Source organism: Haliotis cracherodii, unplaced genomic scaffold (assembly GCF_022045235.1).
Source record: "Haliotis cracherodii isolate W230 unplaced genomic scaffold, xgHalCrac1.p SCAF_6, whole genome shotgun sequence".
Taxonomy (NCBI): Eukaryota; Metazoa; Mollusca; class Gastropoda; order Lepetellida; family Haliotidae; genus Haliotis; species Haliotis cracherodii.
The window spans coordinates 65,961,892-65,989,868 of NW_027266319.1; the positions used below are offsets into that span (position 1 = coordinate 65,961,892).

The 27,977-nt window shown below is 43.4% G+C and overlaps 1 protein-coding gene and 1 pseudogene across 1 annotated transcript; one reads left to right on the top strand and one right to left on the bottom strand.

Annotated features, from left to right (window-relative positions):
- Positions 1–10,381: 10,381 nt before the first annotated feature.
- LOC139446612 (uncharacterized) lies at positions 10,382–11,287 on the bottom strand. The gene has a single exon (XM_071227896.1). The coding sequence runs from the start codon at positions 11,285–11,287 to the stop codon at positions 10,382–10,384; it is 906 nt and encodes a 301-aa protein (XP_071083997.1).
- Positions 11,288–19,150: 7,863 nt separating this feature from the next.
- LOC139446613 (uncharacterized) lies at positions 19,151–26,277 on the top strand (annotated as a pseudogene).
- The last annotated feature ends 1,700 nt before the right edge of the window (positions 26,278–27,977 follow it).

Consider the following 27,977-nt stretch of genomic DNA (forward strand, 5'->3'; position numbering starts at 1 on the left):
GGTCAACCAAGCGAAGTGCCATATCAAATCGGCCCAGACTCAACTTTTCAAGGAGAGGCTGTCTGAACGACCACTGCATTTAGTTTATGTGCAGTGTGATGAGAAGATCAGCAAACCTGCAGAATCCTTTGCTAAGATGAAGTTGGCTGGCCTGCTCAGGACCAGTCACTTCCAACTCGAAGCGTCAATGTGTGATTTTGCATCAAAATATAAGTATGAAATATAGATTATGCACTGTATTTAAAAAGGCTTTCCAACAAATTGTTACTGGATGCACAGCTTTGGCACAAGCAAAGTATCTTAAGCAACATGATGGAGGGGATCGATCCTTTTATTACTGTCTTCGCCATGCTTGTGGTTTTGACACAGACGTGCCTTCATGTCCCTTTTGACACAAATGTAATTGACAAGATTCGGGAAAAACATGGCAAATATGCGGGCCTCGCTTTCGAAATGTCATGCTTCGATCTCTGTTGATGTCAGAAATCGATATCCATATAGTCAAGGACATCATGTATGCCATATTACCATACCCCCAGGATTACTTACATTTTATTTCCGACAAGATGGTGACATTCATGTGGTGTATGGCCTTCTTATCACGTTCCATCTTCCTGAGGAGAAAAATAGTTACTGTTTTACACAGAGAAATTCAAAGTTAGTCAATAAAAGTAGATAAATGAGAACTAAGTGTTGTTATTTTATGACAAATGTTATGAAGAGCGGACTCTTTCATCATTTGGGGATGTTTGGAAACCGTGCTCTGATTTTCTTATCTATAACCTAAATGTGACCTAAATATTTTCGTGACTGTGATTTCAAAGCCACTTTTAAAGAACTATGCTCAACTGAGTTCCCCAAGCATTCTGCACGTCCCCCGTTAAGAACCGGTTAGAACTAGTTTCGGCAACTTTTCGTAATAGGCAACTAACGGAGACGGTGGTCATGCTCGTTAATTTGTTTCATGCATTTAAGGATTGACTGTGCATTTTTTTCGGTTTATTGAGGTTTGAATCGAACCACTGATGTGCAAACTGTAGCGGATTCATACAGTTTGCACATCGGTTTTTCGATTAGCGGATTCATACAATTTGCACATTGGTTTTTCGATTCATACCTCGATGAACCGGAAAAAAATGCATAGTCAATGCTTATAATTAAATTCGACAACGAAAACATATAATAGTTTAACCAAAAACAGTTGTTTATATAAAAGCAGACAAAAACGACGAGATTGATCAACATTCCCGGTGTAGGAATACATACTGTGGCGTGACATGAATCAGGTGATTGTTTATTTTTTTACACACAGTGAGTAGCCAATCAACGGAGAGTAGGATTAAAATAAAGTTCATAGGACCTGTCAATCAAGGTAAGGGACGAGAAGAACTGCAGCAGTCAGATTGTAACGAGACTGGAACAAGTATGTCCGGGAGAAGGCGGCTGTTTCAAATGACAGTCAGTTACCGCCAGATTCGAACATTAGTTCCCTGAGAACGGGAAGACCCAGTTGGAAAAAAGCTAGTTAGAAATGAAACCCAAAGAAATGAAAGTTGTGGAACCGAGGCGAGCGGGACAAAAACAGACAAACGAGTCTGCACATATGCTTTTTCATTCCTTCTCGGCCTTCGGTCTCAAGGGTTGTATGGACAAGGAATATGCATGAATTTCGCTAAATGCCCAGTGCATGGCGATACACGTGAGCAGAAAGGGAATTCCCTTGCATGTAATATTAGGATTCCCCGACATTCCATACTGATAAAAGTAGTCCGCTTCGGTGGGCGTGGCTTACGTTTTTACATTCATTGGGAAATGAATGCAATAACACGTGACCAATTCAGCTAATCAGAATGCAGGAAAATTTAATTATTTCATCGTATCCCATTTGCGTAGATCGATGCACATAGTATCAAATCGTGGGTTTTCTGTGCCAGATACGATTATTTACAGGCGGCTGTCATCTAGCTAGGATATTGCTTTACGCGCGTACACTTAGATCGTTGACTCGGGGTATGAAATTCAAATAGGACCATCTCACATATTTTTATGCATCATTTAAAGATGACTTTTCCATGTTTGTGGGAACATTAGGAGCAGATAGAGCCATGCTCCCAACACTTTCGCCTGCGCTCCTGTATAGAAGACCAGACAGCTTCTAGCACACACACACACATATATATATATTTATCATATAATGGGTAGGTTTCTCGGCAAAAAAAAAGCCAACGGATAAAAACGATATCCGTTGGGGTCATATGCGGATAGAGATTCAAATATCAAAGGTCAGTGTTTATAAACAAACATGGCGTCGCACTTGTCAGTAGTTGGTAGCCCGTTACAGAACCAGGGGGAGATAACTGGCAGTATGATAACGTTCCGGTTCCGGTGGTACGCGCGCATCCAAGATGCCGGCATGTTCGGTTGCGGTGGCGTGCGCATCCAAGATGGCGGCACGTCCGGTTCCGGAGGCTTGCGCACCTACAAGAGGGCGGCGCATCCGGTTCCGGGGAAGAGGCTATAAGAAGTGCACGTAAAATCCTCTCTTTTATACAAAAAATAGTGGTGGTGGTGGTGGAGGGAGGAGGGCGGAGGAGGGAGGAGGTGGGATGAGGAGGAGGGACGAGGAGGGAGGGAGGAGGAGGAGGAGTGGGGAGGAGGAGGGAGGCGGGGTAGGAGGAAGAAGGAAGGAGGAGGAGGAGGTGGGTTCTTTGTTTTGGTTTGAGGGTAGTCAAAGCAATGGATAAAAGCGTTCTTTCGGGAGAGATTGGTGAAGAACATGATTACTCCCTCACCCACATACACACAATGGTGCAAAGGCACGGGTGGCCTGTCACCTGTCTCCTGACAGGACACTTACTGGTGTGGCTTAAACGCCTCATGTAAGAGTCCTTCAGAACAGTGTGACAATAGACACACTGGAATGTGCCATCACGTGCCCTCGTCCCATGCGCATATACAGGCAGGCACCCTTTGCACTTGTTACATTGCCATGGAGGAAGCGATGTCAATGCTTGTACTGCTTCTGTCTTCTGTCATTTTTCGCTGACACTTTGCAAAGGGTGCCTGCCTGTATATGCGCATGGGACAGCGCAAAAAAACATTTCCTATGGAAAAAAAACACAAGGGTTGGTGCGTTTTGGAAAACCGAGGTGCAGGCCAGGCACCGGAATGGACCAATTGGGTGCTGCGTGTTGAACCAATCAGGAAGCAGGGTGTCAGTCCCTTTTCTATTAAACTAGAACGAAACCACACACAGTGCATTCTATGAAATCAACCATGTTGTCTCGATGTAGCTGTATGAAGTGCCAGACTGACAGTCACAGTTACCTGTACTGCCATGAAGTGACATATACCAGAGTGACACACTCCAGGTCACCGCCACTATGTCTGTCCGAAGAAAAGCAGAAGGCTCCCTAGGGCCCAGGGTTACAACTGTCAAGTCGTGGGTAATTTTGCTGCAGATTGTCCAGAACCCGGTCGAAAGAAGACTTCAGCAGCGCCGTCCATGTAGACACCAGTGACACAAGTGACACACCTACTTCATCTCATAGAAGCCATGCATATTGATGTCTGGGCCCTAACAGAATGCATCACACAACTCCGCGAGGGTATCACACCACGTCTAGGGAAAAGAAAACGGACAGAAGCCCCTCAAGAAAGCACTCTTCAAAGCGTCGGCGACGTCATCAGTCCGAGTAAGAGGAGGAAGAAGGAAAAGAAGATAGATCATCTGAGCAAAGTGACTAAGGCATGGCACATGCTGCTCCACTGTTTTTCAAGTTTCCAATCGTTTCCAGTTTCCAGTGTTCCAGTGTTCCAGTTTTTCTACAGTTCCTGCCGTTTCCTGTTTCCAGTTTGTTTTCCAACGGCCCTTTTCAGGGCCACCCATCTCTCCCGAAAGAAGCCTTTCATCCATTGCTTTGACTACCTTCAAACCAAAACAAAGAACCCACCTCCTCCCCCTCCTCCTCCTCCTCCTTCCTCCCCCTCCAAAGAGAGTCTAATATACTGAAAATCAATGTCTAACTGTGACGTAGCTGAAGAATTTTATAAGTGTGGACAACTTAAAATTGATAAGATATAAATTTCGAAACAATTTTGCGAGGGCACCAGGCCTAGCCAAGCGGGATCAGCAGCCATATCTGTGCTTGTAGACCTCTGTGGCTTGGAACCTCTTCCACAAATTAAAGTAGATGGATTTGGCCGAAATATGTTTGATCCGTTACCTTGTTTCGTTTTGGCGCTGTGCGTACATCTGACTGCACTTCTTACGTTATGACAGGACAGACCGACTGTCAACAACGTCTGAATGTGGCCGTGACGTCTCATAGACTAGGGTTAGAGTAGCTTCCCTTTGTCAAAGGGCAGTTACTCTAGCGGACAGACCGATGGAATGCCGCGAAAGACAAGGAAAAACAATTGTTGTTTTGCGTATATGTTGCTTCGACACTGTATAAGAAACAGATTTCAGCTGGAATTATGTCGGCTACTGTCACTTTCCGACACACTGACACATCACTTACTCTGTGACGTAATATGTATTAATGCGCGAATTCCAGGAAAACTCGCAATGTTTAGGTAATGTTTGTGAGAGAGAGGAAGCGATTTTCAAGCACAAAATTATAGAATGACATTATATGATAAAGAGGTTATCACGCTTGTGTGTTTGGTGATGGTAAATATCCTGTATTAGGAATAAACATTATGTATTTAGCTCGCCACAGCTCGCTAAATACAGATATAGATATATATTCGAACTCCCAATGACTGAGGTTGTTTTAAAGCGGCTTTTGAGCAGCGTTTCGGATGTATCATGGCGTGTCACCTTGTGGGATGTAAGTCCGAAGTCGAAGAAGTTTACCAGTTTGTTAAGCCCAACTGTCTGTGACCATTCTGCCCCCTCTTGGAATAAGTAAATACATGGTTGTGAAAAGGAAAAAGGAAAGTAAGGTAGGCAGACATTTCCTTAATAATAGCATACAAATAGACATGATAAGTATACATTCAATCTCAGAAAAGACAATTTTAGGTTAAAGACGTTTTCGCTTTCTTTGAAAATATATTTTTCAATTCTACAATTCTATTTTGCCAATCAAATTATCAGAGTTGGGATTCCCAATGATGAAAGTTGCGGGAGTTAACTTGATACTGGTCTTTGCAGTAGAATTATACTTTCACCTTGTCCCAAGAAACGAATAAATTTCAAGTATTTCAATTTCTATTTTGCAAAATGTGCAAAAATTATCATCGTTTATTCCAATTTTAAATAAAACGGAGTTTGTTGTTACAATTCTATGTAAAATTTCAAATTGGACATTTCTCAACTTGTCTTTTGTGCATAATTGATTCTGAAACACTTTAACATATATTAGGTTAACCTAATTCGACTTTCCATTTACTGTTACGATCTTAAAGAGAACACCTAATATCTTCACATTGTTGTCTATTAATGAACTTGAATCATTTGATAAAATCAGTTTTTGTATAATATTACAGCCATCTCTCTCTTCTACCAGAGAAAAGATACGTACAGTAACTATCAATTCTTTTGGGATGTTTTTCAATAACTTACAACTTTGCCACTTAAATTGAATTCAGTTTTAAGTGTGTCAAATATTATTTTATTGTTCCCATTTTCGTAAAAAGATGTTTCACAAGCTTAAGGCTCGATTTTTGCCAACTTTTAAAGTTGTTTTCATTCTGGCGACGAGAGAAACGAGATATTTCAATCGTCAAATGGAATATCCTATTTATTGTGTACCTTTTGTGTAGTTGTCTACCGGAAAATTAATTTTTATCATTACAAATATGAAACCTTGTCACGTAAGTTCTCTCTACCAAACACGCAGGGACGTTTCACCCGCCCTTGTAATTGCGACTTAAAAAGTAGTTCCGAGTTTGCAAAATCTTTAAAAAACATAAACAAAAGACTTAAAAAATATTTCAGGTCACTTAAATTCTCTATCATACATTTAGATATGACTACATACAAAATCAACTTCAAAACAATATTCTTGAAAGCTTCGTGACCGCTGCTGGAATCGAAGGAAAACACGCTGGTAAAGTAACAAAAATGGCGCTTTTAGAAACGAACGGTCTCGATTGACGAGTTAGATGGGAAAGTTACCAGTTTATAACGAAACTTTTACAAGAGTATAACACACGGCAAGAAGTGATATCAACTCCATGAATGACCATTTGTCATTACTTTGCCTTCTTAATGTGGAACTAACGTAAACAGGAAGTCAACAGTTCTTTTTTCACTTCGATAAAGGGAGACTAAGTGTTATGTTCACTGCAGTGAAATACTCTGAAGTATATCCTGAAGCAATGTCTGTTCATTACACTACGTCTTTCTATCAACGAATTTCAACTCACTTAAAACTGATTTTTTTTCTATATTACATCCGTGTCAGCCACTCAAAACAGAGGAAAACTGTCTCTGCGGTAGAGTATGTAGCAGTAGATGTTGAAGGTAGTGATAGTTGGTGGCAGCAAATGAAGGTATCGTAAAATATTGAGTTTTGTTGTGTGCAGAATTTAGCAGTCTGTGGCAGAGTTATCCGCCTTTGAGGAACGACGAACGGGAAAGACCACATCATTCAAGAAGTTTCGTGAGATGACAGTGTCTAGAAGGCTGACTGTACCTATACAAAAGCGTCTTATCTACTTGTCCAGTGTGGACGGGGACCCACGGATTTGTTGCCTGCTCCATCACTTTTCCAGATTCAAGAACGGAGCACATGCCTGTTTAACGACACACGACAGGGAGTCATTCTGGCTATTAGTGAGTGCAGAAACATATTGTAGGACTTATACCTTATAGGGGCTTGCTGTCACCACTTATTTGACACCATGTATAGCCGCTTGCGATTGTAACGCTAATTCTGTTGATCTTGTGTAGATATGTACTGATTTCACAACAATTTCCCGGTTAACTTTTGAGAATTTGGGAATCAGTGGCTGATTAATAATTATCAAGATATAGATCAGCCTACAGTACACATTAATAGTACATACCCGTAAATGTGTATCGTATATGCTTTGGCGTCGATGACTTCTTTCCTGGAATAAGCAAGATTGATGTCAAACATGTACTGATCTTGCTTGGATAACTAAGCTATCATACATGTACACTTCACATTGTTGCATTTGAAACCATCTTTTAAAAGGTGCGTTAAAGGATATGTTGAAGATACAGATAATTGTGCAATTATGGAGGTAAATGTTTACAGTTGTGTCGCAATCATTTTGTCATGAAATGACTAAAATGTGATCGTTTCCTTTGAAAGTCTTGATGAACAAGTACTAAGTTTCTGGAGGTCGATAACATTCCTGCTACTTAGGCATGCCTTTAACCCATTGTGTCACTCGTGTATTAAAGTGCCTCGCAGTTCATTATACGTCTTATCATAGAGTGAGTATGAGCATAAGCAATACAGAAAATACCACAGTATTCCTTCTCGGACAAATGGGTTTTGACACACATCGGCATCCCGAGAAAAGCGTGAAAATGTTGACATCATGGAAGATATTTTTGTCCAGCAAAATCTTACTTTGTAAAGATTCAAACAGCTGGTGATTCTATGGATAGTTTTTGGAACTCCCCTTACCTTTCCCTGACGCAGTAAACGGTCAAAGGCTTAACACCTTTATCATAACACCATGTTCTTATTACTTCCCCGTTTTTCGGCGGTCCTTTAGCTGTACTGATTGCAGCAATACAGGTGACAAGGACGAGGTACGCTGTAAATGTAGATATGCCTGTGTATGACATGCAAACAAACTGCATCTATTACCTGGTCTCACTCTGCATATGTGATGCAGACTTTACACTCAGTACGGTTTGTTTATAACATGTACAGCTTTGTACAGCTTTCACGATGATGTGCTGAAATGACTACTGTATATGTTCCGAATTTACTTGACTTTACATGTGTTTCTGACGGGTGGACCCGGTGGGGCAGGATACGCTCACATTTTCGTACACACCTAGTATCTTTACTATTTGATAGTGAATCATAAACACATTCTCATGATATAGTCGGAATCGTACAATCGACTTTATGCAGAGATTGCTATATATATACTGAATAGAATTGAAAACGCACCAGCAATAAATCTTAACAAAATTACAAAAACAACTTGAGCAATGACCGATTTTGATTAGAACAGACAGACGGATTATTATGAAAGAAGACAAAGGAAACAGGAATACCAAACAGTAATTACAATTACGTCATCAGTGTAAGGAAGACACATAGGGTTAAAATGAAAAGTCAATATCTGGTATGTCCGCCATTGACAGCAACACAGGCCATGCAACGTCTTCTCATTGAATCGAATAAGTCTGCGAATAGTGTTCTGGGTCATTCCACTCTTGACGTAGTGTATCTTCAAGTTCTCTCAGGTTCTGTACTTGCGGACAACGTGAGAGGTGTTGACCCAGGTAATCCCATAGATGATCAACTGGCGATAGATCGGGGACAGGGCTGGCCATGGAAACAGAGGCACATTATTGTTCGCTAGGTAACGTGTTGAAACACGTGTAGTGTGCGCTCTTACTTTATCTTGCTGGAAGGTGTGCATATCCTTGTGATGATGAAAGAATGGGATGACGTGATTTGTTATTCCTGTAGTAAAGGGCATTAACTCTTCCACGACAAACATGGAGCTCTGTTCGATGGTTATGACTGATGACTGTTGAATGATGGCATTGGAACCGTTGTGCTACGACTCTACTTGACGTAGCAACTTGAAGCATGCCCAAGGCACGTTCACGTTCCTCTGCTGTTAATCTTGGCATTTCTTGTGTCAGTACCCTTTACGTCTGCCGCAACAAGTGATGTGGCTTTTAAAAGTCTATCTTTTATAGCCCTATTCTGCATACTTCCCGTGAAACAAAACACGTTTTCCATGATGTGCACGCAATTTGTATATATATATATATATATATATATATATATATATATATATATATATATATATATATATATATATATATGTGTGTGTGTGTGTGTGTGTGTGTGTGTGTGTGTATTTTCTAGGCTCTTGACAGTATCTCCTTCACTGTAACATCTCAAAGTAACAGCTGAAACAACTCCCAAATTCACATCAATTACCCACCTATCGTGAAGTTAGAAATATCTCAAATGTTCAGTACCTGTAAATGTGTACAACTTGTCCATTGGCCTTTATGTTTGGTGTACTGGAACGAAAGGTTCGCAAGTATTATATGAAACTGACATGCTCCAGTTCGTAGATAATGGATATGTATCTCGTACAACAGTCACTGTGTTGAAACATTGAGGACTGTGTGTAGGTATATTGTTTTGACGTCTCTTTGTATTTAGTAACACATATATGATGTGTCTTCCTTGAAGTAAGCTCCTTGTGGAGCCGAATATAATCTATTGAATAAAACTTCTTAACATCCATACAAATTCTATCAATTAAAATACCCATATAAAGGTCTCTTATAAGAAAAGAAGACGTTGAGATATGTATACCTCGTATTAGGGCATGGGTTAGGCATGTGTTAATAAGGTTGACTCGTCACCAAAGACATGGGTACACTGCGTGAAGAAATGTCATAAAGCCGGGCACATACATACAATGTCTCTTGATTGATATCCTGGTACAAGTGTTTGTATCTGGTCAATATGTGATGGTACTTCCGTAGGATACATAACATTGACATAGAAAATTACGGCTAACATAGAGGAAGAACCTTGTGCGAATGGTTTTCAAGACAGTACACCTTACCTCGAATAAGTTTTGCACAGTATGAAAGCCAAGCCTGCGTAACAGCCACCTTCCCTACAATCCTCCACGCTGCTCAAGTCCCTGCAGGAAGTATATTCTGACTGTTTGTCTAGCTCACAGGGCAATACAGCGCTCTGATAACCAGGATTAGAGTTGGTCTAACTTTCGTGTGTTTACCTTGGCATGTCACAAGGGCTCCTGGGCTGTTGTTGATGGGTGGGTAGGGTGTTTGGAGTGGGGGCCATGTGTTGACTGGAGTGTTGTTGATGGGTGGGCAGAGTGTTCGGGGTTGATGGGTGGGTGGGGTGTTTGGAGTGGGGGCCATATGTTTGACTTGAGTGTTGTTGATGGGTGGTGGGGTGGTCGGGGTGGGGACCATGTGTTGACTGGAGTGTTGTTGATGGGTGGTTGGGGTGTTTGGGGTGGGGGCCATGTGTTGACGTGAGCGTTGTTGATGGGTGATGGGGTGTTCGGGGTGGGGCCATGTGTTGACATGAGTGTTTTTGATAGGTGGTGGGGTGGTTGGTGTGGGGACAATGTGTTGACATGAAAGTTGTTGATGGGTGGTGTGGTGGTTGGGGTGGTTGGGGAATGGGGCCATGTGTTGACTGGAATGTTATTGATGGGTGGTGGGGTGGTTGGGGTGGTTGGGGTGGGGGCCATGTGTTGACTGGAGAGTTGTTGATGGGTGGGTGAGGTTTTCGGGGTGGGGGCCATGTGTTGACTGGAATGTTGTTGATGGGTGGTTTGGGTGGTCGGGGTGAGGGCCATGTGTTGGCTGGAATGTTGTTGATGGGTGGTGGGTTGGGGGCCATGTGTTGACTGGAGTGTTGTTGATGGTTGGTGGGGTGGTCGGGGTGGGGGCCATGTGTTGACTGGAATGTTGTTGATGGGTGGTGTGGTGGTTGGGGTGGTTGGGGGTGGTTGGGGGTGGGGGACATGTGATGACTGGAATGTTGTTGATGGTTGGTGGGGTGGCCGGGGTGGAGGCCATGTGTTGACTAGAATGTTGTTGATGGGTGGTGTGGTGGTTGGGGTGGGGGCCATGTGATGACTGGAATGTTGTTGATGGGTGGTGGGGTGGTCGGGGCTGGGGCCATGTGTTGACTGGAGTGTTGTTGATGGTTGGTGGGGTGGTTGGGGGTGGGGGCCATGTGATGACTGGAATGTTGTTGATGGGTGGTGGGGTGGTCGGGGCTGGGGCCATGTGTTGACTGGAATGTTGTTGATGGGTGGTGGGGTGGTCGGGGTGAGGGCCATGTGTTGACTGAAGTGTTTTTGATGGATGGTGGGATGGTCGGGGTGGGGGCCATGTGTTGACTGGAGTGTTGTTGATGGGTGGTGGGGTGTTCGGGGTGGGGGCCATGTGCTGGAGTGTTGTTGATGCGTGGTGGGGTGTTCGGGGTGAGGGCCATGTGTTGACTGGAGTGTTGTTGGTGGGTGGTTGGGGTGGTCGGGGTGGGGACCATGTGTTGACTGGAGTGTTGTTGATGGGTGCTGGGGTGTTTGGGGTGAAGGCCATGTGTTGACTGGAATGTTGTTGATGGGTGGTGGGGTGGTTGGGGTGGGGGCCATGTGTTGACTGGAGGGTTGTTGATGGGTGGTGGGGTGTTTGGGGTGAAGGCCATGTGTTGACTGGAGTGTTGTTGATGGGTGAGGGGTGTTCGGGGTGGGGGCCATGTGTTGACTGGGGCGTTGTTGATGGGTGAGTGGGGTGTTCGGGGTGGGGGCCATGTGCTGACTGGAGTGTTGTTGATGGGTGAGTGGGGTGTTCGGGGTGGGGGCCATGTGTTGACTAGAATGTTGTTGATGGGTGAGTGGGGTGTTCGGGGTGGGAGCCATGTGCTGACTGGAATGTTGTTGATTGGTGGGTGGGGTGTTCGGGGTGGGGGCCATGTATTGACTGGAGTGTTGTTGATGGGTGGGTGGAAAGGACGTTTGGGAAGGTGTAACAGAAAGTATAACTTTCCTCATCGACTGACGTGAAACGTGAAATTTAAGTAGTGTTATCAGTGATCAGTGCATATGTATTTTCAACATCATTTTGCATTTTCCACTTAATGTGATCTGTTTCTGGGGATAATCAAGATTGGTTAATAGCTGGCCGAAACATTTTGTATTCTATACTCTACTCAGGTTACAATGAATCATAAATTATTCCAGGGTCAATAATTAAGGAATACAGTTTTCAAAATCAAAATTTGTGTCTGACATTGTAAATTGATTAAAAGGAAAAAGAAGAAAACCGTTTTGTGCTATATAAAGTTAAACCTCATTCTTCATGATGGCACCGCCCCCAAAAATGGTTCTTTAACTCAAAGCGGTTACAAATCGTCACTTCGTATAAATGTCAGGGGTTGCTTTCACAAACAGATTATCGTGGAATTGCCACAGCAGTAATGTAGCGATGGGTATCTTCCATAGTTTAAAAACTTTCACTGAATATAAAACGTTTTTTGTCAATATTTGATGCAAAAGTATTAATTCAAATTTTTAAAATTCCTATTGAAAGTTTACCAAGAAAAATTATTACGTTTTGTATGACAAACATGGACTTCGCAAAGTCGTTATTAAATGCTGGATATGGACATGTTTGGCATAATGAATGTATACCCACCCCAAAGGGTGTAGATATAACCCTTTTTGCGCTGTCGACAATATAATAATTTCCTTACAATATGAACTATATATTGCTTTGAACACAGTTTTCATAATAACGTCAATATAATTTTAAATAAACGTCGAGGGTATACAAATACAGGACACCGTAACAATGTACGTTTAATGTGATATAAGGTAATCACTTTGGATTTGTGTGTGTCATCCTGTTCATGCCCAACAGTGTACAATATTGAGGAAACCTTTGCATTTTTGTAACCCTGATCACACAACATCTAAGTAAGAGTCTAGTCATGCTCATTGAAATATCCTCGCACCCTTAATATACCCTCAGATAATAAACTGGTAATTACCTAAATCGTAAAACGAATCCCTCACTGTAAGGTAGTGTCCACCAGGTACACTTGTTTACATGCAACAAGGATTCGTGTTATTGATAGCATCCCCTTGTAACTGAAAGTGTATGCCTCAAGGAACATTGCAACAAAGGATGAGTGTTATTGATAGCATCCCGCTGTAACTGAAACTATTTGCAGAGGAAGTTTCCTGTACTCATGATAACGTCAGGGACAGGAGGAAAGCCGACGGAAGGTGATATCTCTGTCAGACCCGCCCTTCACGACATACTAGTATCAGCGGTGAGTAATAAATACCTTCGGCTATACGTTAGCTTATTCAAAGACATGGTTAAGAAAATGTATCGAAGTCAAATGTCTTTCTTGCTATCATACATATTTCTATGATATCAACACATCCGCATTCCATTCATCGTCATAATATATCTTGAACAAGTACGACCGAGGACAAGCGCGTTCCCATCCTCGTACCTGAGTGACATCCCCGGGGTAGTGGTGATGCGTGTATCCACATAGGGCGGGTTATGGACATCCCCGGGGTAGTGGTGATGCGTGTATCCACATAGGACGGGTTATGGACATCCCCGGGGTAGTGGCGATACGTGTATCCACATACGGCGGGTTATGGAGGTCCCCGGGGTAGTGGTGATGCGTGTATCCACATAGGGCGGGTTGTGGACATCCCCGGGGTAGTGGTGATGCGTGTATCCACATAGGGTGGGTTATGGACATCCCCGGGGTAGCGGTGATGCGTGTATCCACATAGGGCGGGTTATGGACATCCCCGGGGTAGTGGTGATGCGTGTATCCACATAGGGCGGGTTATGTACATCCCCGGGGTAGTGGTGATGCGTGTATCCACATAGGGCGGGTTATGGACGTCCCCGGGGTAGTGGTGATGCGTGTATCCACATAGGGCGGGTTATGGACATCCCCGGGGTAGTGGTGATGCGTGTGTCCATACAGGACGGGTTATGGACGTCCCCGGGGTAGTGGTGATGCGTGTATCCACATAGGACGGGTTATGGACATCCCCGGGGTAGTGGTGATGCGTGTGTCCATACAGGACGGGTTATGGACGTCCCCGGGGTAGTGGTGATGCGTGTATCCACATAGGACGGGTTATGGACACCCCCGGGGTAGTGGTGATGCGTGTGTCCACACAGGACGGGTTATGGACATCCCCGGGGTAGTGGCTATGCGTGTATCCACATAGGGCGGGTAATGGACATCCAGGGGTAGTGGTGATGCGTGTGTCCATACAGGACGGGTTATGGACATCCCCGGGGTAGTGGTGATGCGTGTGTCCATACAGGACGGGTTATGGACATCCCCGGGGTAGTGGTGATGCGTGTATCCACATAGGGCGGGTTATGGACATCCCCGGGGTAGTGGTGATGCGTGTATCCACATCAGGTGGGTTTTGTACACCCCGGGGTAGTGGCGATACGTGTATCCACATACGGCGGGTTATGGAGGTCCCCGGGGTAGTGGTGATGCGTGTATCCACATAGGGCGGGTTATGGACATCCCCGGGGTAGTGGTGATGCGTGTATCCACATAGGACGGGTTATGGACATCCCCGGGGTAGTGGTGATGCGTGTGTCCATACAGGACGGGTTATGGACATCCCCGGGGTAGTGGTGATGCGTGTATCCACATAGGGCGGGTTATGGACATCCCCGGGGTAGTGGTGATGCGTGTATCCACATCAGGTGGGTTTTGTACACCCCGGGGTAGTGGTGATGCGTGTATCCACATCAGGTGGGTTTTGTACACCCCGGGGTAGTGGTGATGCGTGTATCCACATCAGGTGGGTTTTGTACACCCCGGGGATGTGGTGATGCGTGTATCCACATAGGGTGGGTTATGGACATCCCCGGGGTAGCGGTGATGCGTGTATCCAAATAGGGCGGGTTATGGACATCCCCGGGGTAGTGGTGATGCGTGTATCCAAATAGGGCGGGTTATGGACATCCCCGGGGTAGCGGTGATGCGTGTATCCACATAGGGCGGGTTATGGACATCCCCGGGGTAGCGGTGATGCGTGTATCCACATAGGGCGGGTTATGGACATCCCCGGGGTAGTGGTGATGCGTGTATCCACATAGGGCGGGTTATGGACATCCCCGGGGTAGCGGTGATGCGTGTATCCAAATAGGGCGGGTTATGGACATCCCCGGGGTAGTGGTGATGCGTGTATCCACACAGGACGGGTTATGGACATCCCCGGGGTAGTGGTGATGCGTGTATCCACACAGGACGGGTTATGGACATCCCCGGGGTAGTGGTGATGCGTGTATCCACACAGGACGGGTTATGGACATCCCCGGGGTAGTGGTGATGCGTGTATCCACACAGGACGGGTTATGGACATCCCCGGGGTAGTGGTGATGCGTGTATCCACACAGACGGGTTATGGACATCCCCGGGGTAGTGGTGATGCGTGTATCCACATAGGGTGGGTTATGGACATCAGGATTCAGTCATGTTAGGAGATACACTCCTTATTGAATCTTAGACTGAAACTAACATGGGAGGTATATTAGTATGTCATTGCCACTTCCCACAGCAGTATCTCGGCACGACGTTTCCAGTTCCACATCATTGAAAACTATTCATAAACCTTCACAACACACATTCTTTCCCTGTGTAACAATGATACGGTTTTAACTTAAAATAAACGAGTAACTGAACATTATATTCAGATACGATGCACTGATGTGTTCACTACATTCTGTCAGTACATATCACACTATGAACTATATTACGCTTTTTCACCAAGTCGGTATTGACATGATTATAATTGTGTAAATGAATAAAATAATAGCGACAAAACCCTCCCCTTATTCATAAGGAACTGCTGCCATAAACAGAGTCGATCGTACGATGCCGACTATGAACATGTGATTTTAATCACTATTAAATGAAACGAGGTGTTCGTGAAAAGGGTGGGCGTACCCCGCCCCGCCGGTGGCACTCGTCACAAACACATGCAAAGGCATGGCAATTGTTCACCCGAAAGACAACCGGGAACATATGGTACAAGTCAAAACAAGGAATTGCATCGGACATGTGATAGAAACTCCTTCGTCTTGACCAAATCTATACTTTTGGAGACACCCTTCTCAAACCCGCATTTCAAGAACAATGACTTAATTGGTTCAGTTACAAAACTACTGAAAGGTTCTGGTTTGGCTTTCTTATCAAGCAGAACAAATGATTAAGAAAAACATTTCCAAAAAGCATTATATCAAAGATAATTTTCTCTCAATAGACGTTACACACAATTCACCAAATTTAAACAAGTAAGGATATGTAGATTTGAATAGGTGCTCCCATTTTTGAACACCTTAGGACAGACGTCTCCTTATCCATGCGGCTTTTAGAGGTGTTACATATGAAACGATATTCACCATATCTAGGCCCCCAAGCTTAATAACAGGTTGACAAACTTTCATCCTCATTTACTTTGTCTCGATTATCACTGCAAAGAAATTTCTAAAGCATGTCATTTTAAGTAACAAAATGTTTTTATTTATTTTTTGATCAGGCAGAGATAATAATCATTATTGACTACCATCAAGTAGTAATTCCATATCATCAGCACTGACTACGAAGATACAGGAGTGTATAAGCTGGATAATGCTGCCACTAGTTAGTGGTCATCTAGGCTGCATTTCGTCAATTCCGGTACTGGTGATGACAGTGGCCTCGTCCCGTTCTGTATTAAGTCAATATAGCAAACTGCCACAAAGCCAGTCTGATCTTCATTAACAATAAATGCCAATTTTGAGTTTATTCAATTTGCAATGCATGAAGCTGCCAGTTTATATGAAACATTCAATAGTGATATGGACCTCCACTTAGTTATGAACCGTTCAGGCTTATCCCCCTTTGGAATACAGGCAATGACCCCTTGTTTCTGAATAAGGGAGAGTTCACCTGGGTTTGAGCCATAATTCAATGATCGCAAAAAACTGGCAAATATGTTTCCAAACGAATTTATGAAATTCAGTGGGAATGCCATCCAAACCTTAGCTGTTGCTGGTTCGGCATATTCTTGAGAGCTATTGCCACTTCACCATCTCTCATCTCCCTGACATCATTTGTATTTTAAAACGTGACCGAATCTCTGTCCCACAGGGAAATTTAAATCACATTCCTGTACCATTACCATGTGTTCTTTACTACTGTATAGATTCATTAACATGTTGGCTGCTTCAGCAATAATGTCACTTGAATTTAGCAATGTGGAGCCATCATTTAATTCCCAATGAGACATAGACCAGCTGACAAAAGTCCTGTTCTCAAGGTCACAGAGAAAACTGCCAACTCTTTCACCATCCATAATCCACTTTGTTCTAGATTCCTTATTCGTTTCCTTATTTCAACTAAAACAAATTCTTTCATCTTCCAAATTATCAAAATTAATTAAAAAATCAATGGAAGTTTCAAGAATTTCGAATTGTTGGGTCAGGTTTTGTTCTCTTTCCTTTTGTTCTTGAAGGAAACGTATTATTGATTCTTTGTGCGAATGTATTTGTGAGATAAGAGTGTTTGAGAGTATTAAATAACGCCAGGCACAGTATGGCTTGTACATCATCTATTGTGTGTTGGAAGGAATCCCCTTGTATTTGATAACTATGTTTCTACCAAAACACATAATCAATACTGTAATAGGAGAAGCAACAGCATGCAGACCTCGAACCCTTTACTGAGGAGCGCCAACCAAGTCTAGCTATGTGCACATAGGGGCGCTATGCATGATGGCTCCTGTAGAGAATCATTGTGAACTGACTCAAACAGGAAGTGAATTCATATGTGTGAATTTACGTGGATCACGCAAGTCGATGTCAGTCAATCTGCCAACATGGATTCAACCAAGAAGTCTTACATGTGCCCAGTCGTTTCATGTAGCACCATACCTTGCAGCTTCGTTTTCTAGCACTGACGGTAGGGGTATCTTTAGATTTGTTTTCAGACCAACGAATAACAGGTTATGATGTTCAACAGTAACTATGCTGTCATCGGAACCCTGTGGTCTTATTGTGTAACAAATATCAAACTAGACCCTCATCTTGTTTTAGAAATATTGAACCTTGTCATCTTTCACCTCAAAGAAAACGTCACACAAACTACATTAGATCTATTTGATAAGTATGTCAAATGTTTGAAATCCGCTTTCTCGTAAACCCAAGATTCATCGTGACACATTTTCCTAAAATAGCATAGGGGTGGCGATGATATTACCTGTTTATCAGCGTCACACAATACAGGTGCACGGTGCGTGTACCCGTCCCGTGGTAGTATCTCCCTCTCCACTACTCAAGTCATTACTGTGTTGTATTTTAAATCAATACTGCCACATATTGGCATTAGTGTTGTCACATATATTGACAGTATTAGGTCAGCGGGAAGTAAAACGTTGTTTAATTGACGAGTGTTTAAGTGCTGAACAGTCATTAATGCTGCAGGGTAGATCTCACAACACAGTTCACTTTAAAGGGAACGAGTGAAGGTCTGTTCTGTAGATCTCACAACACTGTTCTGTAGTTGGGTAAATCAAGTAGAAGGGTTTTGGCTATTTTACAATTATTGAACGATATACACCTGAAGCCTAAGTTAAACTTCTTGGTCAAATAGCCTTGTTTTGACTTTGCCAGTCCGAGCAGAAATTCCTATTCATATGCATAAAGAAATAGAGACTAAAAGAAAAAAAGAAATTGCTATCCATAAAATGTGTCATGAATTCATAACGCAATTTATCAACGAGGAGGGAAGTACAATTGGTGCCCAAACATTTTACATATGTTTTCAATGAGGAAGTCCAGCATTTCACATATTGTTTTCTCAGTAAACTTCAGGTGACATTTGCTTTCATTTTGACAAATAGTACCAAGTTGAAAAGTTAAAACTTGTGACAGAATTGAACTTGGTTTTTCATGAGATTGCAAAAGGTCTTTAACCTTACTGTTGACAGTATCCATCAATGAAGATAAATAAAGATACAAGTAGTTTGTATTTGGAGAATGATTTTCGAGTGTGAATTCACTTTCAACACAATACAATGGGGGAAGAATCCATCGTTTAGAGTTGTGAGGAGGTTATATCCATTGTTTCTTTGGTAAGATAATGTTGGTTTGCCAAATCAAGCATAGGAAATTAACTTCATGCCCTGGCTCCTGTTCCACAGAGCCATGTTAGCACTAAGACGATCGTAACTGCCATACTATAACATGGGCTTACGACAATCGCAGCCCTAAGATCGCTTTGTGGAACAGGGCCCTGATGCATGTGACCCTTGGCAGCATGATACACAATGTCGGTGGTTTCGCCCACATCAACGTCCTGCAGCACCCTTCACAGCCCATTCTACTCTACAGAGATCCTTGATTATTATTTTCCAGATGGCAGGTTCAGGAGTCTCCCCTCTAGAAGGTGCAAGAAACAGGTGCATCAGTGAACTGATATCTCAGACACAGGCTGTCCTTGGCGATGTCCCGTTAGAATTGAGGAGACAAATTCTAGACAAAATAGACAAAACCTTAGAGACAGGACTTCTTAACGTTGAGGAGCGGATTAGTTCCTACCATCAAGACTTCTGTAAGCCAGATTTGGACCAAGAAGGACTGATGCAGATATGTCACCAAATGATATACATGGAACATCTTTTGATGCAAATCTTTCGGAATAAAAGAACAGAAATAGAAATTGATCAAAGTGAAAATGAAGGTAAGTAGAACAGGCAGTGAATTACAAATGTGTTTAGTGTGACAATGCTTAGATGGCAGGATGACTGGGTCTTTTTATCTACATAAACATGACTCTGATAATGTAACACTTACAAAAAGGAACCGCTATGTCTTTATGGTGAGACGAGTTTTAACGAAGATGAATTCCATTTAAAATTAAACAGTAATATTCATATACATTAATGAAAAATGTTAGCACATACACGTTTGTAAATATAAAACTTCAATGCGAGAGAATAACCAGTGCCTATTGTGTCCAAACAAACAGATTCTATTGGGCGTAAAAATATTGGTGACAATTAAATGAATTCATCATTGAAACTCAGTGGTGACACCGGGTGTTTGCGAAAAGGGTAAGCATGACCTGCCCTACAGGCAGCACCCGACACTCACGCAAGTATACAAGTAAGTGTTGTCTGACGCCGGACCGAAGTACTCCTGCCATACCACGGCGGTCTGTAAACAAACCAGACAATCAAGTGATGGACCAGAAATGCCCTGACAAGATAGAGCATTTACTTATTTGTTGGAACAAAAATACAATGTGTTAATGTTGAATTGCGTCTGTTGTGTACAAGTGCAGAGTTTCTACTGTTTATAAGTACAGAAACAACGTTTCAGAAATATGTTTTGCAACACAGTGCAGGGCAGTTTTAATGTACAAACAATTCTTTGCTGTTGACTCAGCATTATTGATAAATGCTACTGAGCTTTGTGATGAAATCACATTGACCTATTTCAAGTAAATATACTCACACGCAAAAGAAACGCAAGTCGAGTATGCAGTATACATGTTATTTATTTTTAACAGTAAAAACAAGAAATACTAATAGGGCAAGAGTAGTTGTCTACATCGGTCCAAAACCGCTCCTGGCTTCTGATTGGTCGAAAGGATCACGATACCTCTATGACGTCACATCCGGTCACGTGACCTGCGTATGCACGCAGGGCATGCTGGGAGTTGCGCGCGCATCCAAGTTGGCGTCTCATCCGTTTCCGGTGTCGCGCGCATCCAAGATGGCGTCTCATCCGTTTCCGGTGGTGTGCTCACCTCCAAGATGGCGTCGCCTCCGTTTCCGATGTCGTGCACCTCCGTTTCCGATGTCGTGCGCCTCCGTTTCCGATGTCGTGCGCCTCCAGGATGGCGTCGCCTCCTTTTTCCGGTGGCGCGCGCACCTCCACGAGGGCGTCCCTTACGTGTCCGGGGGTGCGCGCACCTTCAAGAGGGCGTCGCCTCCGTTTTCCGGGGGAGGAGCAGGAGGAGGAGGAGGGAAGGGGTAAAAAAAAACAACAGAGAAGCGGTCGTAAAAGGTGAACATGATCGCCATGGTTGGTGTGGGTGTGGTGGTTCTAAACATAGACAAGGCGGCGGTGATCTTGCAACAACATTATAAGTATATTCCTACGTACTGTCATTCGTGTCTCCATGCAAACAGGGTGCCACGCGTGACGACAAACAGACGTTGACGTTGATCCATAGGATGGTTATTACTATGAATTATACCGAGGAGTTGGCTCTCGTGTAGGTTGACATGTGTACTGTCACACGTGTCTTCATGTACACGTCATGTACTTCGTGTTGCCATGTAAACGCGGTGACACGCGTGACTACAAACACATGTTTATCCTTAGGATGATGACGTTGTCATTCGTTCATTTATGCCGAGGTGCTGGCACTCGTGTAGGTTGACATGCGTACTGTCACGCGTGTCTCCATGCACACGTGATGTACTTCATGTCTTCAAACACACATGGTGTACTACGTCTCTTCATGTAAACGTGATGTACTTCATGTCTTCATGCAAAACGTAGTGTCATGTGTGTGTCTTCAAACAAACGTTGATCCATAGGATTATGACGTTGTCACTCGTTTATTTATACCGAGGAGTTGGCTCTCGTGAAGGTCTACATACGTACTGTCACGTGTGTCTCCATGCAAACGTCATGTACTTCGTCTTACCATGCAAACGTGGTGTCACGCGTGACTACAAATACATGTTTATCCTTAGGATGATGACGTTGTCATTCGTTCATCCATGCCGAGGAGTTGACACTCGTGTATGTCTACATATCTGTTACCATTTGTGTTTCCATGCGAACGTCATGTACACCATGTCGCCTCGATGCAACTGTCTGACGTGTCAGACCAACAGTCAACAATGCCAACGGAGGAGGAAAGTCTATTCGTGGACAATAGTGTCCTACCCACGGGGTGAATCGGAGACGATCCTATCGCAGAGCCCACACTGGTTTAAGACCAAGTCTGAGGCTATGGCAGCATTACAACGAACTATTCAACACGGAATTGACGTACCCGACTAGTGGGGTGGTCCGTATTATTATCTATTATCGAGATCAAGAAAAGAAATGTAATCAAGGAGACAATCCTTGTCCACCTTGTTTCCAGTTTGTTTCCAACGGCCCTTTTCAGGGCCACCCATCTCACCCAAAAGAACGCTTTTCATCCTTTGTTTTGTCAACCCAAACAACAATCCAAAACAAAGAACCCACACCCTCCCCAGTCCTCTTGGAGGTACACGTCTATGCGTGACACCACCATGGTACGTCTCAAAATAAAATAAATATGTATGTATGTATGTATGGTGGTGTACACGCGTGGCATCACGATTGCCTGGAGACAGGAATCAAACACCACGTATGTCTATCGATCAGTAACGTCTGTTTGAACACGCGCATGACACCACGTTTGCATGGAGACATGCGTGACACTACTTTCGCATCGCGACACGAAGTACATCACGTTTGCAAACGTCACGCATGTATATCGATCTACACTTCTAGTAACGTGTTTGTAGTCACGCGTGGCACAACGTTTTGCATGGAGACACGCATGACACCAAGTTTGCATGGAGCCACAAAGTACATCACGTTAAATGGAGACACGCGTGACAGTACACATGTAGACATACACGAGTACCAACTCCTCAGCAGGGATGAGCGAGTGACAACGTCATCATCCTATGGATAAATGTTTGAAGACACGCGTGGCACCACGTTTACAGGGAGAGACTTGGTACACATCCAGAGCAGCAGTGCGTAGTTCATCGCCAGTTGTAGGGACTGGGCGCACATTGTGCAGACGCCTTTGAACCTCATCCCACAAGCGTTCGATGGGGTTCAGATCAGGGCTGAGGGCTGGCCACGGTAGAACACGGATGTTGTGTTGTTGCAGAAAGGCCATGGTAGCTCTGGCAACTGGGGACGAGCGTTGTCCTGCTGGTAAATATGTTGTTGATGTTGTGCAAAAAATGGAACAATGTGGGGTCTGATCACTTTGTTTATATACCGCTGAGCAGTGACGCCGTGTCCCCGATCTTGACCAACATTCAGAAAGGACATGGGTCCAAGTCTCGCATTAAGTCCAATCCCTGCCCATATCATGACGCTAGGTCCACCCCATGGATCCCTTTCCACAACGTTTCTGTCAGCGAAACGATCACCAAAATTCTGACTCTTCCGTCTGCATGGGAGACACAAAAGCGACTTTAATCAGAGAAGATGACCCGCCTCCACTCACGATGACGCAAATTGCGATGACCCTGTGCCCACTGAAGTCGTGCTTGTCGATGCTGTGGTTGGAGAACAGGACGACGTGCTGGTCGGGGACATCTGAGGTTGTTGGAATGGAGACGTCGGATCACAGTATCCCGGCTAATGTGTCGATTATGTGTTCCTATGGTCTGTCGAGCACTTTCACTTGCAGTTAGGAACGGATGTCGCTGGTGTTGACGGGTAATCTGCCGATCTTTTCGAGGTGTGGTGACTCCAGGACGACCGCTCTGAGGAGGGTCATCTGTGGTCTGTCTAGCATATGTATCGATGCAGGAGATGGTAAATTCTGGTTATGTTAACGTTGAAATGACGGGCAACATTTTTTGACAGACTCTCCAGCTAGTTCAAGTGGATAAATCAGTGGAAGGGAATTGGCTATTTGATTGTTATTGAACGATATCAGATCATTGATATACCTGAAACTTCTTTGATTTGACTTTGCCAATTTGAGCAGAAATTCTGATCCATATGCATGAAGAAACAGATCCGCAAGAAGGGGAGCGCAATTGGTGCACATGGGGCGGCTGCCTACTTCTTGATTAAATGTCTGACCCCCAATTTTACATTTCACATATTGTTTTCTCAGTAAACTCCAGAGGGCATTTGCTTTCATTTTGACAAATCGTCCTGACCAGTCATGGTTTTGATTATTCAGGCACTGATATAGATGATGCAGACCACATCCATTTGGCGTTATTCCAACTATGTCATCTTGATCTACTCAACGATGTAAACATCGAAGGCACATACATTCTGGACAGACTGATACAGACGGGAAAGCATAATTGCCATGAATACCACATCCCGGCGACGAAATTATGCCTTCCTGGATCTCATGAGAGGTCGACTTTCTTATTCAACTTTGATGGTATGTAGGTGTTGAATGACACTCCGTCTGAGAGACCACCTGTTGAAATAGATATTTGGTAGCATACTATGTACTTCTTACCTGTCTCGGGAGGTCGGGTAGCCTAGAGGTTAAAGCCTTCCCTTGTCACGCCGAACACCAATGTTCGATTCCCGTTGGTGGTACAATGTGTGAAGCCCATTTCTGGTGTCCCCCGCCGTCAAATGGCTGGAATATTGCAGCGTAAAACCATACTCACTCACTCACCCTTACAGGTCTTTCAACTGATATTAATTCATTAGGAATGAAACCAATGCCGTGCAGCCTTAAGTCTGTAGAGAAGAATGTTTTTTTGTGTCGCAAATTCTCATTTCGTGTTGGGTTTTTTCAGAATCACTTCATACCAGCAATTGGGAAAGAGTATCCAGACGTTGCAAAGAAGTTAAGTGAAACAGCACAACATCTGAAGACCATATCACCAAGGACCCATGTATGTACTGTTTGCAATATGAGGGAAAATGTCCAAGTCAAGAACCTTGCTCAACATCTTTCAAAAGACGGAGTAATATCTGCCGACGATTACCAAGAACTGAGAAACACACAAACATCGAATACCACAAAGTGGTCATACCTGTTTGCTAAAATAACCAACTTGAATCACGTTGCTGAAGCAATAAAAACAAGCTATCCGCAAAAATACAAACAACTTCAGCACCAAAACAAACTTGACCTCAGATGCAACTGTTCATCCCTGGAAGAAGATAATGACAACTGCTTGACAGACAAAGAGTCTGCGGGTGTCGCTAGGAGTGATGTAGGCCTAGGACGTCTGTCTGATCTGGAATCTCTGTTTGAAACAAGTATATCGTTTGCATCAGGAACATTATCACAAACGGGTATAAACATATTTCAAGTAATCATTCTTCACATTTAAATCTCTCCAAACCTGCATAAAGTGTCACAATGACAATACTATATTCATTTACATTTTTCAATATTTTAGCAATATTCGAGTTATGTCATGTTTGCGGACAGCAAGAATGGGATTGACACATTATAACCCTGGTTTTCAGAGTGGCAGTCCAATGGTTTAACCACTGTTGTGCCCAAAAGACCTGACGAAAGTTTAGCCTCAAACGCGGATGTTTTCCATATTTTTACAATGTAGTATCGAGACTAGGTATCATTCAGATGGCATGACAACGTTCCAATTACTTCTACCCAATTACAGGCTGGAAAACCAAGATGTAAAAGCTTTTGCTTTTTTAAATGAAGGACTTTTCTTGAATCTCTTGTCATGTTCTTTCAGTTTGGATATGGTTCATAGCAGCATCTATTTTGATTTATATGTAAAAATAGTCCAGGATCCACTTCCATTAGGCGATCTTAGGGCCAAGATTATCGTAACATTAACTCTGACATAGGTAGCGCTAGGATGATCGTAACTCTTACTTAAACTGGTAGCACTATGATCGTTTTGACAATTTGGCCATGGAGTTAAAGTATTCTAATACATGAAAAATGTTTGGTTAGATTTGGACAACTGATTTTGATAATTGTGTAAGAGAGATATCAAGTTGGCAGATATACATTAACCATCCAAAAACAGTTAATGAGGTAGTATGCTTTGAAGATCTACAATTGAGAATATCTTTCATCGGTGTTAAATTAATGTAACCGTTTTATCCCCCTTATGTAATTCATGGCACACTGGGAGATCTACAATGCCCTTTTTATGATTTCAGAATATCAAGTTCATTCTACCCCTAAGGGCATCGCTATCATCATTTGCAATCCAAAATCAAATCCACATGCTCAATTTCACCGCTATTGTAAAAAGGATGCTGCCAGGCTCCCCAGAACATTTCAGAAGCTCGATTTTGATACTCGACTCTATACAAATATTTCTAGAAAAGATATGAAAACACTGTTGGACAGTGTTGCACAGATGGATCATAGTCAGTTTGATGCGTTTGTGTGTGTCATCCTCACTGAAACCAAGGTAATATATTATCGTCAGTGTGTCCTTGATGCAAAAGCAGCATCACTTCCTTTCCAAGATCTGAAAGATTTGTTCAATGCATCGCAATGCCCGACTCTGTCAGGTAAACCAAAAGTGTTTGTGATACCATGTGGGCAGGGGAACAATTTCATGTCGGGTGTCAAGCCAGGAAGTGGAACTGGAAATGATACTACTGTCCCAAGTGAAGCCAACTGTCTTGTGCTTCGGGGTACAGCACCAGGATTTAATGTTAATCATGATGATGAATTCAATGGAACTTTATGGGTGAAGAGGTTTGCTGAAATGATGGACAGACATTCAAGTAATATTGATGTTGTCACCAGCAGAAATCAATTGTGAACTGACCCGAAGCAAAAAGTGAATTCATATAGGTCAACTTATCGACATTGACACTGACACTCAGTCGTATCAGGAAGATGTGAGATGAAATAGGGTTTAACATTGCACTTATATAGTGACGTGCATGTACGTGTGTGTGTTTGTGTGGCTGCTTGTACTAGCTCGGACTGATGCCGATTTATAGTGCTAGCTCACTAAGATACCATGCCGCAGTTTAACATGAATACCCCACTCAGACACAGTATACTGACTCCGAGCCGACCAGTCCTTGTTTTAGCCCCTTAATGCCGAGCGCAAGACAGGGTATCAACAAGTACCATCTTTTAACGTATTTGGTATGACGCGGTCGGGGATCGAACCCCGGACCTTCCGCTCTCCGGGCGGACGCTCTACCACTAGACCACGGAGGTGGTCCGTACCAGGAAGAAAACGAGTCACACTCGTAATAAGGTTGTGCTGTGCAGGCATGCAGTATCAAGATAAACATATCACGTGGATCACGCAAGTCGATATCAGCCAGTCTGCCAGCCCCGAATAAACCAAGAAGTGTTACATGTGCCTGGGCGTTTCACGTAACACCAGACCTTGCAGCTTCGTTTTCTACCACTGACGGTAAGGGTATCTTTATGTTTGATTTCTGAGTGAGTGGATGAGTGAGTGAGAGAGTTGGGTTTAACAGTATTCCAGTTATGTCACGGCGGTTCAGGTTAATGTGGGAGGAAAGCCCGAATTGATGCAGGTCTGAGGCGTTTACCACTTCGGTGAAATCCATGAGCCCGTGTATGGTGCTGACAAACCAAGAAATATAATAGGGGCGAACCGGGATTCGAACCCACAATCATGCCCAAGGAACTCAACTCTCCCCAGCGAATAGCGGCGCCTTAGACGGCAGGGCCATACACCCAGACACCAAACCCCTGGGGTTGTAGCTTGTCATCTTTCAGCTCTAAGAGAACGTCACAGACACTACATTATAATATTTGGAAAGTATGTAAAATGTTTGAAATCCGCTTTCTGGTAAGCCCAAGATTCATAGTGACACATTTTCATAAAGCGAAGTGGTGGAGATAACATTACTTGCTTATCAGTGTCACACAAGGCAGGAGCAAAGTGCATGTTCACGGCCCGTGATAGTATCTCCCTCGTCGCTAGTTAAGTTATTACTGTGTTGTATTTCTAAATGAATACTACTACATATGGACATTAGTGCTCTAACACATATGGATAGCATCAGGTCAGTGGGAACGTTGTTTTATTGAAGAGTATTTAAGTGCTGAACAATCATTAACGCTGCAGGGTAGATCTCACAACACAGTACAGTTTAAAGGGAACAAGTGAAGGCATGTTCTGTAGATCTCACAACACAGTACAGTTTAAAGTGAACGAATGAAGGCCTGGTCTGTAGATCTCACAACACAGTACAGTTTAAAGGGAACAAGTGAAGGCGTGTTCTGTAGATCTCACAACACAGCACAGATTAAAGTGAACGCGTGAAGGCATGTTCTGTAGATCTCACAACACAGTACAGTTGAGGGTGAACGAGTGAATGCATGTTCTGTAGATATCTGTTGTTCAGCTTCATGTGGTGTGTCAGCTGGGGTTTCAAGTTGAAGGGGTTTGGCTATTTTACCATTATTGAACGATATATACCTGCAACCTAAGTAACACTTCTTGGTTGACTTCCAGTCCGAGCAAAAATT